The sequence below is a fragment of the Mizuhopecten yessoensis genome, unplaced genomic scaffold (genome assembly GCF_002113885.1).
Source record: "Mizuhopecten yessoensis strain PY_sf001 unplaced genomic scaffold, ASM211388v2 scaffold4631, whole genome shotgun sequence".
Classification (NCBI taxonomy): domain Eukaryota; kingdom Metazoa; phylum Mollusca; class Bivalvia; order Pectinida; family Pectinidae; genus Mizuhopecten; species Mizuhopecten yessoensis.
In genome coordinates, this window is record NW_018405643.1 from 1,448,608 (window position 1) to 1,466,067 (window position 17,460).

The window sequence follows — 17,460 nt, forward strand, 5'->3', positions numbered from 1 at the left end:
ACAGTTTTCTAGGTCCCTGGGTTCTGGGATTTCTTCTCAGGAGCTTGGCCCACAGAGCTACGTACTCAGCACGTCCACAGGTGGCAGATAGAGAAGCGACTTTGTGGGGGCTAGGTGTAAAAGGAAATCTTTTAAGGGGTCTTATGCTTACAAAATTGTGTGTCTACATTAAGTGTCCTAGTACATGTTGTTTTGAGAGTCCAATTAAGGGTAATGTATTAAACAGAGGAACCTGACGGCAACCAAATTGAACCTGGGTTGACAGTGGTACTTGGACAGTGGCCGAGTCCAGTCCTGTTACAATTACATGTGTGATTGATAGGAGAAACAGAATCTATAATTTGATCATCTGATAGACGGTCCATGTTCCTTCCTGGAAACAACAATCATATATGCAGAAAGAAGGGTCTTTCAAGAGTTTGATCTTTGTTTTTCCGGAGTTTGATCTTTGTCTTTAAGGAGTTTGATCTTTAGTTAAAAAAAAAAAAATCAAGATATAAAAATTGAAAACCACAAAGAAACCTCGAGAGGGTGTGGGCTGTGTGTTGCTGTGTTTAATATAATGAGGTTCCTTTTTTCTGAACGTAATTCTCTGCTTTCTTAATTAATTTCTTAATTTGATTAAAATTTTGTGAAGATTTTAAGACTACAAGTAAGGTAGAATTTGACCGCACGAGGATTGCGAAACTTTCGATTGGAGGACACATTTTAAATGTCATGTTTTGATCACACAAGAGATTAACAAACATCGTGCACTAGATAATCATTTCAGCACAGCACTGCGCAGCTTGTCTATGTCTAGTGATAAAATAAAGAAAAAAACAAGGCAAGGGTAGAGCCAACACCGTGGTTTTCTTAATGGTGGAAAAAGTACTTCAGGGATAGAAATATCCTATAATTTTGTCCTGAAGAAGCCCACTGTAGGGGCGAAACCGGTCGACACTTCTAATAAACTACAAGAATACAACTTATTGCTCCTTCACCTGTTGTAATTGAATCTATTTTATAAAGAAAAAAAGATGTCCTTTGGATTAAATTCTATCATGAGAGACCCTTTCTGTGCACAAATCTTGCTAACTGCATGAATCAGATTTATCTAACTAGTGAAACGAAAATGTATAAAAAAAATTATTCATTTGGCAATTTTATTGAAAACTGTTCTCAACAGGATATTATCCTTCATAGTCACATTGAAACTCATCCATCAAATACCGGAAGTTCGACGAACATAAAGTGTGGAGACACCGCAACTGTAGACATTCACGAGTGTTCAGGTGACTCGGAATCAATTCAACACTGTTCGGCTGTACTTAAATTTGAAACGCTCAATTTTCTTTTCTCATTTTTCAGAAACCTGAGAACAAAATTGACGAATGTCGTGTGAGATACCTGGCGTTCATGGGAATATCTGTAACAAATCCAAAGTAAGTTTTTGTTTTCGAGTATCCCAAGGGAGATAACTGCCTCAAACCAGCTTCACAGATAATAGATTGTCTACTGCGATTCTCTGCATATTGATGGTACAGTGGTCTCATAAGGCTTGTCTGACTTCTCACATTATCCCAACGATGTAAAGAAATAGTTTTTGAAGATTCGGAAAGGTCATCTACTTACTAGATATGCCATCTAAACAGTTATGCATGAACTATTGTATTCAGTTGGAATTCATGGTCAATGGGAACGGCATCTGGAAAGACAAATTCCATGAAGCTGGCATTGTTTAATTTGTCATTTCCAGTCAGCATTCATATTGACCATGATTGCCAACCAAAAGCTGTTCAATGCATACATCAACCAGGTGTGAAGTATTTTAATCCAGTATTTTTTTTATTAAGATTTTTATTGAGCATCCACATTACCTCCGCATTAAAGCCATTTTGGTCTCTGTGGAGTATAACATATAGATAGATCCATTTAGTGCTCAAACTCCAATTCTGCTGAAGGCTATGTTGTTAGATTATTTTTTTTTACTAAATTTCCACTTTTGCTAAAAAGGATTTCAACACTTTGTCGTTTCACTGCTTCAGCTCTCTGAGATGTTTTTATTATTATCTTTATAATCAATGATATATTCGAACCAACTTTGACCTTTGTATGTTATTACTATGTATAGTTAATAACATTTTGCACTTAATTTTTATGTTGTGGTAAATTCTCAGTCATTACGAAGGGCGAAAGTTAGTCTGCAGCAAACATTTCCTGGTATACAGAACTGCATAACAGTGTCAAAGATGTGCATTGATTAGGTTGCCTTATAAGCATCAGCTGTAGGGAATTTCCCTTAAGCTCAGCGGTAAAGTATCAGGCTGGCCGGGAGCCAAAGATCGCGGGTTCGCGCCCCAGCGACGGCACTATCTTAACCACTATTCCTTGTCCTACTACAAATTGGTGCTGTTAACCCTCCCCGTTAGAGGTAGGAGAACCCTTAGCAGGGAGTCAAGGAACCTCGGTTGGTGATTGAAAAAAGGGGGGAATAGTGTAAAAGATGTGCATTGATTAGGTTGCCTTACAAGCGTCAGCTGTAGGGAATTTCCCTTAAGCTCAGCGGTAGAGCATCGGGCTGGAAAGCCAAGGATCGTGGGGTCCAGCCCCAGTGACGGCACTATATCTATTACTATTCCTCGTCCTACATAACAGCTTTAGCATTAGATGATATGGCTACTGTTTCAGAGTGTGTGCGTTCATCAATCATGGTGCGGAGGATCAGTTCTACGCCCAGGTGTTCCACTGTGAGCCGACAGCTGGACCACTGTGTAAAACCATAGAGGCAGCTTGTAAGGTAAAGCCAGAAATAACCTAGGTCTGTTTCTTTGTTATATTTAAGCCAGTTCCATCAATACTGATAATTTAACTGACTTGTGGAAGCTCATATTGTGCTAAAGTTAAAATTTCCCTATAATTTGTTCATATTTATACCATGCACATGTACATATAACATTATTCACGACAAATTACCCAAATAGTATGTGTGGGCTTATCTGATTAACAAACAAACAGCTGTTAAACATTTCTGAATGTAACTGTCAAAACTTAGTTATAAATTGTATTTCACAAAAATCATGTTTTGTTGATGCCTTTAGCTGCGGTACCAGAAGTGTTTGGATGCCCACCCAACAACCCCTACCCCCAAACAACCCACAGGCAAGGTAAGAGTAACCCTAAATCCCACCCCAACAACCCCTCCCCCCAAACAACCCACAGGCAAGGTAAGAGTAACCCTAAATCCCACCCCAACAACCCCTCCCCCCAAACAACCCACAGGCAAGGTAAGAGTGCCCTAAATATCACACTAACAACCCAAACCCCCAAACAACCCACAGGCAAGGTAAGAGTAACCCTAAATCTCACACCAACATCCCCTACCCCCAAACAACCCACAGGCAAGGTAAGAGTGCCCTAAATATCACACTAACAACCTCTACCCCAAAACAACCCACAGGCAAGGTAAGAGTAACCCTAAATCTCACACCAACAACCCCCACCCCCAAACAACCCACAGGCAAGGTAAGAGTGCCCTAAATATCCCACTAACAACCCAAACCCCCAAACAACCCACAGGCAAGGTAAGAGTACCCTAAATATCACACTAACAACCTCTACCCCAAAACAACCCACAGGCAAGGTAAGAGTAACCCTAAATCTCACACCAACATCCCCTCCCCCCAAACAACCCACAGGCAAGGTAAGAGTGCCCTAAATATCACACTAACAACCCAAACCCCCAAACAACCCACAGGCAAGGTAAGAGTAACCCTAAATCTCACACCAACAATCCCTACACCCAAACAACCCACAGGCAAGGTAAGAGTAACCCTAAATCTCCCACCAACAACCCCTACCCCCAAACAACCCTCAGGCAAGGTTAAAGTAACCCTTATTCTCACACCAACAACCCCTACACCCAAACAACCCACAGGCAAGGTAAGAGTGCCCTAAATATCACACTAACAACCTCTACCCCAAAACAACCCACAGGCAAGGTAAGAGTAACCCTAAATCTCACACCAACAATCCCTACACCCAAACAACCCACAGGCAAGGTAAGAGTGCCCTAAATATCACACTAACAACCCCTACCCCAAAACAACCCACAGGCAAGGTAAGAGTAACCCTAAATCTCACACCAACATCCCCTCCCCCCAAACAACCCACAGGCAAGGTAAAAGTAACCCTAAATCTCACAACAACAACCCCTACCCCCAAACAACCCACAGGCAAGGTACGAGTAACCCTAAATCTCACACCAACAACCCCTACCCCCAAACAACCCTCAGGCAAGGTAAAAGTAACCCTTATTCTCACACCAACAACCCCTACCCCCAAACAACCCACAGGCAAGGTAAGAGTAACCCTAAATCTCACACCAACAACCCCTACCCCAAAACAACCCACAGGCAAGGTAAGAACGACCCTAAATCTCACACCAACAACCCCTATCCCAAAACAACCCACAGGCAAGGTAGTAATGGTCCCTTAGTAATCTCAATTCAGGAACCCTTACCTCCAAAATGTCCTCCAGGTACATGTTGGTAAAATTTTATAACACTAACCGAAATTCAAGGACCGTTTTTAGCTGCCTGCTAGCTTCTGACACTTTTACATCACCTACTCCTCTACTTGTGATTGTCTTTTTAGTAAAATCTGCTCTGTTTTGTCAATGATTTTCTTATGTTTCTTAGCTGTAGATATGTCATGTGATTCTGATCCACTTTTATATGTACATGGTAGATTTTACAGTACCTGTGTACTATTGATTTTGTAGATATATTGATGAAATATGGGTACATAATTTTACAACAATATTACATTCATTTGGATTTTCTGAATTTCACATTCAGTTGTGTTTTATTTCTGCTTGTTCCATGTATATTGTATTATAATTTTGACTATTTGAAGTAAATTTTATTATAATTTTGACTATTTTATGTATAGTGTATTATAATTTTGACTATTTTATGTAAATTTTATTATAGTTTTCACTATTTTATGTGAACTAATTTTATTTATTGTAACTGTCTATTATTGTTTTGTGTATATTGATATTGTTTTGTTCTCCTTGTTTTGTACCCCGTGACCCTAAAAGACTATAAGTGAAGCCCTCAAATCTGGTGCCCAGTCCGTTCAAGCAAGTGTCAAAACAGGGGCCCAGTCGATGCAAGCTGGGGTCAAAACAGGGGCCCTCAGTGTTCAAGCAGGGGTCAAGACAGGGGCACTTAGTGTCCATGCAGGGGTCAAGGCTGGACTATCCAGTGTCCATAGTGTATTTACACGATTTAAAAGTAAAGCGTTGAGTCCCAAGGAGGAAACTCCCACAGCAAGCTGATGATGAGAGTCGGCCTTACACAATGTAAGATATAATTGTATTGGTTGTGGTTACAATAACATATAGAAATTAATCAAATATTAAAATTCACTCACCAGTTCTAAGTTACTTACACAAATAGTAAATGCTTACTCCTGCTGATGGCTACATAACTCACTTATAAATTGGTTGTTCTACTATCCAGCCACCACTAAGCTGGTTGTTCTACTATACAGCCACCACTAACCTGGTTGTTCTACTATCCAGCCACCACTAACCAGGTTGTTCTACTATACATCCACCACTAACCTGGTTGTTCTACTATTCTACTATCCAGCCACCACTAAGCTGGTTGTTCTACTATACAGACACCACTAACCTGGTTGTTCTACATAACTCACTTATAAATTGGTTGTTCTACTACCCAGCCACCACTAAGCTGGTTGTTCTACTATACAGACACCACTAACCTGGTTGTTCTACATAACTCACTTATAAATTGGTTGTTCTACTATCCAGCCACCACTAAGCTGGTTGTTTTACTATACAGCCACCACTAACCTGGTTGTTCTACTATGCAGCCACCACTAACCTGGTTGTTCTACTATCCAGCCACCACTAACCAGGTTGTTGTACTATCCAGCCACCACTAACCTGGTTGTTCTACTAACCATCCACCACTTACCTGGTTGTGCTACTATACAGCCACCACTAACCTTGTTGTTCTACTATACTGCCACCACTAACCAGGTTGTTCTACTATACTGCCACCACTAACCAGGTTGTTCTACTATCCAGCCACTACTAACCTGTTTGTTCTACTATCCATCCACCGCTTACCTGGCTGTTCTACTATACAGCCACCACTATCCTGGTTGTTCTTCTATCCAGCAACCACTAACCTTGTTGTTCTACTATACTGCCACCACTAACCAGGTTGTTCTACTATACATCCACCACTAACCTGGCTGTTCTTCTATCCAGCCACCACTAAGCTAGTTGTTCTACTATACAGCCACCACTATCCTGGTTGTTCTACTATACAGACACCCCTAACCGGGTTGTTCTACTATCCATCCACCGCTTACCTGGCTGTTCTACTATACAGACACCCCTAACCTGTTTGTTCTACTATCCATCCACCACTACCCTGGTTGTTCTACTATACAGCCCCCCCTAACCTGGTTGTTCTACTACCCATCCACCACTTACCTGGTTTTTCTACTATACAGACACCCCTAAGATGGTTGTTTTACTATACAGCCACCACTAACCCGGTTGTTTTACTATCCAGCCACCACTAACATGGTTGTTTTACTATACAGCCACCACTAACCCGGTTGTTTTACTATCCAGCCACCCCTAACCTGGTTGTTTTACTATACAGACACCACTAACCTGGTTGTCCTACTATACTGCCACCGCTAACCTGGCTGTTCTACTATCCAGCAACCACTAACCTTGTTGTTCTACTATACATCCACCACTAATCTGGTTGTTCTACTATACAGCCCCCCCTAACCTGGTTGTTCTACGATCCATCCACCACTTACCTGGTTGTTCTTCTATACAGCCACCACTAACCTGTTTGTTCTACTATCCATCCACCACTAACCTGGCTGCTCTACTATCCAGCCACCACTAACCAGGTTGTTCTTCTATCCAGCCACCCCTAACCTGGTTGTTCTCCTATACAGCCACTACTACCCTGGTTGTTCTACTATACCCCCACCACTAACCTGGTTGTTCTGCTATCCAGCCACCACTAACCTTGTTGTCTTGCTATTCAGTCATTTTACACTGAACTTCACTTATCAATCTTCTTTTTCAACTATCCAGCCACCACTAACCGGGTTGTTCTACTATCCATCCACCACTACCCTGGTTGTTCTACTATACAGAAACCACTAACCTGGTTGTTCTAGTATCCAGCCACCACTAACCTGGGTGTTCTACTATACAGACACCACTACCCTTGTTGTTCTACTATCCAGCCACTACTAAGCTGGTTGTTCTACTATACAGCCAATACTAACCTGGTTGTTCTAATATCCAGCCACCACTAACCTGGATGTTCTACTATACAGCCACTACTATCCTGGTTGTTCTACTATACAGCCCCCACTAACCTGGTTGTTCTCCTATCCATCCACCACTTACCTGGTTGTTCTTCTATACAGCCACCACTAACCTGATTGTTCTACTATCCATCCACCGCTTACCTGGCTGTTCTACTATACAGACACCCCTAACCGGGTTGTTCTACTATCCAGCCACTACTAACCTGGTTGTTCTACTAGCCAGCCACCACTAACCTGGTTTTTCTACTATACAGACACCCCTAACCTGTTTGTTCTACTATCCATCCACCGCTTACCTGGCTGTTCTACTATACAGACACCCCTAACCTGGTGGTTCGACGATCCATCCACCACTTACCTGGTTGTGCTACTATACAGACACCACTAAACTGGTTGTTCTACTATGCAACCGGCACTAACCTGGTTGTTCTACTAACCATCCACCACTTACCTGGTTGTTCTTCTATACAGCCACCACTAACCTTGTTGTCTTGCTATTCAGTCATTTTACACTGAACTTCACTTATCAATCTTCTTTTTCAACTATCCAGCCACCACTAACCGGGTTGTTCTACTATCCAGCCAATACTAACCTGGTTGTCCTACTATACTGCCACCGCTAACCTGGTTTTTCTACTATACAGACACCCCTAACCTGTTTGTTCTACTAGCCATCCACCACGTACCTGGTTGTTCTACTATACAGCCCCTACTAACCTGGTTGTTCTACTATACTGCCACCACTAACCTGGTTGGTCTACTAGACAGCCACTACTAACCTGGTTGTTCTACCATCCAGCCACCACTAACCTGGGTGTTCTACTATCCAGCCACCACTAACATGGTTGTTTTACTATACAGCCACCACTAACCCGGTTGTTCTACTATACAGCCACCCCTAAGATGGTTGTTCTACTATACAGCCCCTACTAACCTGGTTGTTCTACTACCCAGCCACCACTAACCTGGTTTTTCTACTATACAGACACCCCTAACCGGGTTGTTCTACTATACAGCCACCCCTAAGATGGTTGTTCTACTATCCAGCCAATACTAACCTGGTTGTTCTGCTATCCAGCCACCACTAACCAGGTTGTTCTACTATACTGCCACCACTAACCAGGTTGTTGTGCTATCCAGCCACCACTAACCAGGTTGTTGTACTATCAAGCCACCACTAACCTGGTTGTTTTACTATACAGACACCACTAACCTGGTTGTCCTACTATACTGCCACCGCTAACCTGGTTTTTCTACTATCCAGCCACCACTAACCGGGTTGTTCTACTATCCAGCCCCCACTAACCTGGTTTTTCTTCTATCCAGTCACCTTTAACCTGGTTGTTCTTCTATCCAGCAACCACTAACCTTGTTGTTCTACTATACAGCCACCGCTAACCTGGTTGTTCTACTACCCATCCACCACTTACCTGGTTGTTCTACTATACAGCCACCACTAACCTTGTTGTCTTGCTATTCAGCCATTTTACACTGAACTTCACTTATCAATCTTCTTTTTCATTGTTTAAAATATAATATACTTCTCAGCATTAAAATGTTTTAAAATTTGCAAAACTCCATTGGTAGTGAATTGAGAATGATAAATGACAGTTTAGTCCTTGCATATAATATTCAAAATGAATAGTTACCTCACAGTGGTAAATGTCATACATGTACACACAAAAAGATTGACTTTCCATTTCCTTATATTTCATCAGTTCACAAATTATTTAAGATTTTTATAACCAATATGATTAGTACATATTGCAATAAATAAGAAGTGATATGCCTCAAAGTCGACATGGTACCCAATGTTTAGAATTTCAACTTTTATTTTAGCCTGTTCTTATCCACTTTGGTGTTGTGTATTGGTGTTACATATTGTAGTTGTTGCTTTTGTTTCTTTTTTTCATTTGAAATCATTTAAAATCTATTTGTTTATTTGAAACATTTTAACACTACGGAGATGCACAAATTCCCTTTTTTAAGTAATAGCCACAGACAGATTTTGAAAAATCCACACAGTATATTTTCTTAACAAAAAAAGGAAATTTGTGTAGGTCCAGACATAGAAACGAAATTACCCCAGGCGCTGGGCTAGTAGAATTGTAATCCACTCCAGTAACTCTGTAGTTAACTCATTCACCCCATTATTTCATAATGAACTCATCCAACCTTTGAATTCGAAGGGTTCAAATGTGTCTTCAGGGGTGAATGAGTTAAAAATACGGAAATTTGATTTAAAAATCAGTACCAGTCTACCAAGGTTCCATGGTAAAATAACCTTGAAAACGCACAACTTGTTTGGTCGTTAGGCTTAGATGACAGTTTTGATGCAGTTGGTTGAACTAATCCTTCGGCTGGTTAAGCTAGAGTTAACCTTACTAATCCCTATGATTGTATACATGTATATCTAGCATGTGAAAAGGCTAAACTTTGTAAACTGATATATTTATTTGGAAAACATTGAAATTAAATGAAATAAACAAAAACAGTTGAATTAATTCAAGATAATATTCTTATGAAAATGGATTCTTCAAAATGGTATGCCTAGTAAAAAATTACGAAACAATATATATAATTTAGCTAGTCACCAATGGCCCAACAAAGTAAGCTTGACTACCTATTTGTACAAAAACATGTTACAGTTTGTACTCAAATAGAAAATGGTCCAATACATGTGTTTTTTAAGTGGCTGTGCTAAAAGATATGAACCTAATTAGGAAATTCTTTTGTTTAACTCATTCACCCCTGCAGACACAACTGAACCCTTCCAATTCAAAAGTTGGAATAGTTCATTATGAAATTCCAGGGGTGAATGAGTTAAAAATCATTTTTGAAATAGTTTAATTGTAATTAACATTGATGCTCCACCTGTTTCCAGTGTGTAGACAATTAAACTACAATGTATCAGTAACTCAATAACTAAAAGACAAATCTCCTCTTCTTCCCACAGACCTTGGGTGCTTGCTTCAGACATAGTGTCCAGAATATGATTGAAACTCTCAAGTCTCCCACCAAGTAACCATGACGACAGTTGCTAGGGTGGTTTTTCTGCTTGCGACACCCTGCCAAACGGAGCCTAGCTGTCATACAGGAAGTTCGTGATGTCGTGTAATTTTGGGCGAGCTACTGCAGACTTTACATTTGTTGTTACGATGAGGTTCCTGTCATGTACTGCACATGTTACCTGTGGTCAGATGACACTCTTTGTGAAGTAGCTGTAGATAGGTGTACATGTGTAGACACTCAACATATAGGTCATAGGTCAGAGTAGAAGTCATAGGTCAGGCATGCCAATCAAAATGTCACTATCGTACAATATACATTGTGATTATTACAATTTTACATAAAAATATTGCTTTTGACTTGATGTGATAATGTGAACGTTCCAAGCATTCATGTGACATTGATTTATGATGTGAATGTTCTTAAAGCATCCACATGACACTGATTTATAAAATAGATGGACCAAACATTGATAATCACATTGATTTTTTGATTATTTATTTTCAACCATATGCTTGATGCATTGAATATTATACATGTACTATAATTATGTATATGTCTTAAGCATTCGATGTGTAAAATGTTGAATTGTCAATTTTGAATACTACATTTTGTAGATTGTATCACCAAGCAGTTTATTAATATAACTGTCTTGTATTAAGAGTGTTAATGGTCAATCTTTGTTTTCATCGTAAACTTTTACATAATTACGAATATGTTAGAATAGGACGTTGCGATAATTGATTTATGAATTGCAATATATTTACTACATCAATGCTTTTGCTATGTTTACGATTTGGTAACATAGCGATGCTTACGCTACTCATGTAGTGGTTGCGTTCATCACTAACTGTGACACTAAATAATAGTTGCCATGGTTACATTTGTCTGTGTGCAATATCAATCACTCACACCCTCGTTTCTAGCATTAGACATTGACCATATCGCTGTAAAGTGTTCATCTGAATGTGTCTCTATAATATTATTGTAGTGAAAAGATCTGCTTGTATCCTAAAGTTTCTCACACATAGATCATTTTGATAAAATCATTAAGAGTCTCAATTCCATTTTTATTTATTCGAAGTAAGATTTTTATACTTAATAATATCCTTTATATCCGAGTAGTAACTTAAATCATAAAAAACTGATAGAAATGTAGATTTTAAATCTTATACACCAAAAATGCATTTTATGTTTGATTTTAGTTTTCCTGGATAAGGTTTTAAAACCATCATCATGGATGGAGTACTTGTAATTCTTTTTGTAAGATCTTGTTTGAGATATATATGTACCCGATAGATCTGGGATATGAGATCTTGTTTTTATTATTATCACATTTTATCCTTGTAATCAGTAGAAGTTACTTATGTCAGCCATTAGAAGACATCAATGTCTTTTTGAGAGGAAAAAAAATGAGATTTTATTTTACTATTATTCAGATATTCAGTCATGTCTTTGTATTTCTTGTAAGATTTTTTATCGCATCTTTATTATCTTTTATAACCCTGATTCTTCATATGTGTACAAATTTATTCTTAGACTCATGGCCAATCTAACCACTAGCTAATTTGTAAGATCTTTATAAGTTATACATCACCACCTATTTATATATATCTTACTATACAGAAACTTTTCCCCCTATTAACTTGTCCTGTCCATGTGTTTCTACATTAATAAATGGAGCAGTTTGATTTTCTCATTTTGAGATCACATATTTATGCAAGCTTTTATGCTGTGTTTACAATTTTTTCTTCCGAATATTTTTGTTGTTAGTATTTTTTAACTTCGAAAATATTGAACATTTTTTTCCAAACCAGCTGCTTTAACCCTGCAAATACATGAAATTATAATGTTGACATTACTTTATAAAAAAGTGATTAATTATAAACTGTATCATTAACTGTTATGAAAAGGAGATAAATATGATAATTTATTATACAAATATAGAACATAATGCTTATCTGGTGTGTAATGAAAGTTGTATCATATTAATATTCAGATTGTGATATGAAGAGTTATTTCCCTTGAATCTTCAAATGCATACATATTATCTCTAAGAACAGTTATTCACACATACTGCATTTAACCTAGCTTGTAAGGAAATGATATGCTAACAAGAAATACATTACTCCCCATATGTGTTGTTCTTGATTTGTTTTCAGTGATTTATTTTATACTATTTAAAATAATATATGACCTGTATATTTAAAGTTATTTTACTTACCGTAACATTGTTCTAAATTTGCATTTGTACTTAATTGAATTAGCAAACACAATTAGGGCAATTTATTAAACATATCCCAAGCAGATGTTATCAGTACATGTAATTAGATTTAAAAATAATAGATCACATCTGCACATTAATGAATGAAAAAAATATCTCTTTGAGGTTATATTGGAACATGTATTTAAAAATATCCCAACATCTGAATTTATAAAAACAGATCTAGCAACAGTGCCTGAAAAAGCTTAACATTTAACCCTTTCACCACTGTAGACCATAATGGACTCATCAAGATCAATGCATGGTAGAGTCTACTAAAGTTACCAAGGGGTGAACGGGTTAAAGACGTGATCAACATTTTCTATCTTTCTCTGCTTTTCTACCTTCCAGGATTTTTATAGTGCCATAGACTTGCTTTCATTTTTTTAAACTATTACTTTAAATATGATGTAGCCTTTGAAACTGAATTTTATCTTGTTTTGTGTTCCTTTTGGTTTAAATAATTAGAATTTTTATAAATGTGCCTGGTAATCTTGTTAACTTCATCGTTGTGTAAACCAAAGGATTTTGGGCATTTAGTAAAACAGTTGTGATATTTAAATATTACCTTTTACAAAATATCAGTTCTCTATTGTTTATGATTATAAAATGCTTTTGCTTTTTAAAATCAACCCTTAACCCAATTTATTTGTGCTTCCGCTATCTAGCCTGCGATAGAAATATCACGATAAATATTTGACCGTAGATTTCTGTTGAAGGAGGAACTGACTATATTCCATTGAATCAGTGCAATGTTGTTGTAAAATTTGTTAATTATCGTTGGCTTGTTACAGGTTTTTGACAAACAATTTTTTAATTCAAATCAAATCAGGATATTTACCTGGTTATGTTTTATTAAAGAAAGATTTATTTATTTATTTATTTTTTTTTTTTATTAAATGTCATTTTTGGCCTATTAAAGATGATATTTAGGTAAATATAAATTGTAGATTTTGTGTGATGGACAGAATGCTGTGCACTTTTGTGTGAAATCTAGTAAATTTAACAATTTGTCAATAACTTCTGACCTTTGTGGCTAGAAACACGACACAAAGTAAACATAAATGACTTTTTATCATTTGTTTTTGATTGAGATTGTTTGGATTGTTTTAGCTTTAATTTAAGGAGAAGTGATAACAGTACCGTATTATTGTTGTATTTATTATGTAATTTATACTTGTATTGTGTTAACACTGCGTAACAGTTTACACACATCATAAGGCTGTGTATATCTAGGTTAGTGACTTTACATAGAGGTGTATCACGTTAAAAAGATAATCATAGACTACTTGTAGTATTTAGAGACTACAACTATCATATATATCTATATGTATTTCCTGCTGTGTTTCTGGACTACTCACAGGTAGCAATCACAGGCAACTAGTGATAGCATACATGTACTACTGGTACTGTTCACAGACTACTTGTGATGTCCATGGGCTACTTGTAGTGTTCATGGGCTACTTTAACTATTCATGGGCTACTTGTAGTGTTCATGGGCTAGTTTGAGTGTTCATGGGCTACTTGTGGTGTTCATGGGCTACTTGTGGTGTTCATGGGCAACTTGTGGTGTTCTTGGGCTACTTGCAGTTTTCATTGGCTGGTTTTAGTGATCATGGCCTACTTATAGTGTTCATGGGCTACTTATGGTGTTCATGAGCTACTTGTAGTGTTCATGTACTACTTTAACTGTTCATGGACTACTTAAGTGTTCACGGACTACTTGTGGTGTTCATGTACTACTTTGAGTGTTCATGAGTTTATGGCACTGTTCATGGACTACTTAAGTGTTGATGGACTACTTGTGGTGTTCATGGATTACTTTTAGTGTTCATTGATAACTTATGGTGTTCATAGACGTCTGGTAGCATTCATTGACTATTGGTCGAGTTCATAGACTCTTGCTACTACTTGAAGTGTAGTTTTGTATTAGCTTTACATTCCAGTCCTTGATGGATCAGTTTATACCATTATTTTACCTGTAATTATTTCAGGTATGACACAAGAGATGCTGGTGTGATGTAAATGGTTTTCTATTTAGATTGATGTCGTGTGACACAAACTAAAATGTGTCTCCTTTCAAAATTTTCTTTTTTATATCAGAAAGACATGCTTCCTTCAAATCCATGTTACATAAAGTAAAAAAACACTACCTTCGTTCTTTGAAGTGCAAAAGGTTCAAAGATTCCATTATTTGTGGTTAAAGATATAGTTTTCTATCACCCTTCACACAATTAAGTCATGTATGTCCATTTCAAATGGATATTATTCGATTAACTTTGTTCCCTGTGTTTGTTTTGTGAATCTTTTGTTGGTCGTTGGCCTGTGTGAATGCCTTGTCTAACACACAAAACCAAGGCGATATGTACAGTTTTTGATATGCTTTGTTGGCCAGTATTGATAATTGTGTTATTTTTTTGTGTGTTTTGATGAGAACTTATTACGTGTATTTGTGGATATACACTGTGTTATGTTACATTATATATAAGGTTGTACTCCATTGTATTCCCAAGTTATATATTAAATCGCGACAAGCGTGACTTCATTGTCTTCTGTCCAATTATATCACTATAAACCTTGATGCATAATGTTGTATTTTAATTAGCTTGCAAGCAGGTAGCCATGTTTAACCTTTAGTAAATATAATTTATGATTTGTAATTCGATGGATTTTTTATTTGTCTGGCTGGAAGGTTTTATCAACACATCAGGATTTGTCTCCCCTTGCCTGCTCTCGTCTGATCACAAGAATCATTATCAAATGAAATAAATATTTCAAGTTTTAACATAAATATTAATTGTTACATCGTTGATTTGCTGTAAGAAAAAATTAAGATTTAATTTTGAGAATCAGTTAAATGCATTTAAAAGTTGTATCTTGATAAAACTTTTTCTCTTCCTTTTTTTCTCAATTAATAATGGAAATAACTTTTTTTCTATCAATACCTATAGTTCTTTGATTGTCATGTTTTTCTTGTTACCATGCAAATTGTTAATACTTTCCTGTCTGGTCCGTTTCTATGTATCATTATCATACCACGGCCGTATCTTTAGATGTTCTTCCTCGTCACTAGTGGCAACGCTTTATCACACCACCATTTTGTGTTGTCGTGGCAATGTCTGGTTATACAAAAGCTTCCTGTTTTGTGACTTGTATTATCGCATCAACACCAAATTTGTTGAAGGAATCATGACGTGGAATAAAATCAGTTACCCATATCAGTCAACAGTCTTGTTTTTATTTCAACTGAATCTTCGTTTAGGACTTACTCGGTCATCACTTATAACTCACCATTGTCAACATCTATATTTTAGTCAGAGACTATTATGGTAAACAGCTTGTGAAGCAGAAGTGGCACATCAAATCTCTGTCTCTACAAAGGGGTCTTTTTAATGACCTAGGACACAGGACCTACAATTTGGAGTTTTAATCCAGAGATCCTTCTATTGACTTTGAAAAGTTGGATATGTTTGGTGAAGTTATAACACCTGTGGGAAGTCTACAGTTGAGTGAAATTGAAGGCTGTCCGTCTGTTTTGAGATCAGTAACTTACAATGTGACCAATCTGTATTCAATATATTTACATTTTGTGAGTGTATTCGGGAAAGTTCATATACATTGGAATTGCTTTTAACGTATTCACCCCTGAAATTTCATAATGGTCTATTCTAACCTTTGAATTGGAAGAGTTCAAATGTGTCTTCAGGTTTGAATGATTTAATGTAAAAAGTAACATTTTACCCAGGCAGTTTCAGGACTCGCACAACTAAATCAGCCAATCAGCAAGTGTTTCTTACGTTTGTAGTCCCTATCTAAAATGAGTTCCGGCTAATTACTGGGCCACTGAGAAAGTTTAATAAGGAACTGATGATAGATTTTTAGATAGATGAAATGTTCAGGTATTTAACTTTTGAAAAATGTATACTTTTGACATATTTCCATGTCTGTGTGCGGATTTGCACAGGGGCAAAATGTCTGGGGGCGTTTCTGTTTTGGGTCACCGGTTTTGCTTGTAAAATTCCGGTTGTCAACTTTCTGGACGCTGTGACACTCTAATATGCCACTAAACCTATCAAAGAAGTCGTTTTGTAACCTTTGCAAGGTATGTATTTATGAATCTAGACACTTGTCACCGGTGTTGAACTTCAAATATTAAAGTTATTAGCTAAAATGTTCGGTAATAACATATAGTAAATGATTTAGTTGTCTGAGTCCCTTCACTATGGACAGTTAGCTTTAGTTGCTGGTGGAATGGGAATTACTTCCCCTCATTCACTGCAGTGGTGAACAAGGCATTGCAAACATGACTGGCCAAACTGCACAAGCATTTGTGGTTAAGAACTTAAGTTTTTATCTGGCATTGTCCAAAGACAGAAAGCTTTTCAAACATTTCCACTGATTTTTACAATATTTCTTCACCTAAAATCACCAAAAATGGGTTTGGACTGGCTACCATTTTGAAAATATCAATTTTCCCCCTGAGCTTTTTAGACAAAAACGAATCAGTCGGCCAGATGAAGCATACCCCATATTTGTAAACAATGTTTGATCAAAAGAATCGCATCTTTCTAACGTATGCAGTAAATATACCATAAAAGGTTTTAATTTCATCACGTCGCCTTTTCCGCATTTTTGCATCAAAGATTTCCAAACTCTTGACATCACGTCATTGTTGAGCCATTGTGACCTCACGTCACGTGAAATGGGGTGTAAGATAGAAATTTCCTACACCCCTTTCTTACCCTTGACAGCTCTATTTTACACACACATGGAAATGAGAGAAAACAAAGTACATGCATTAAGAT

The 17,460-nt window shown here is 37.4% G+C and overlaps 1 protein-coding gene across 4 annotated transcripts in view; it reads left to right on the plus strand.

The window, feature by feature from the left end:
• The window catches only part of LOC110449543 (protein Fe65 homolog), a 159,995-nt gene extending 144,119 nt beyond the window's left edge, over nucleotides 1–15,876 (plus strand). For 3 of the 4 annotated variants that reach the window (XM_021496490.1, XM_021496486.1, XM_021496488.1), the window contains 5 exons: nucleotides 1,351–1,424; nucleotides 2,671–2,779; nucleotides 3,081–3,146; nucleotides 5,084–5,347; nucleotides 10,340–15,876. In XM_021496490.1, coding sequence (XP_021352165.1) covers nucleotides 1,351–1,424; nucleotides 2,671–2,779; nucleotides 3,081–3,146; nucleotides 5,084–5,323 — 489 coding nt within the window. In that variant the 3' untranslated portion in view covers nucleotides 5,324–5,347; nucleotides 10,340–15,876. The remainder of the gene's footprint in view (nucleotides 1–1,350; nucleotides 1,425–2,670; nucleotides 2,780–3,080; nucleotides 3,147–5,083; nucleotides 5,348–10,339) is intronic. The other variant, XM_021496489.1, reaches the window with a different exon arrangement.
• Nucleotides 15,877–17,460: the final 1,584 nt, after the last annotated feature.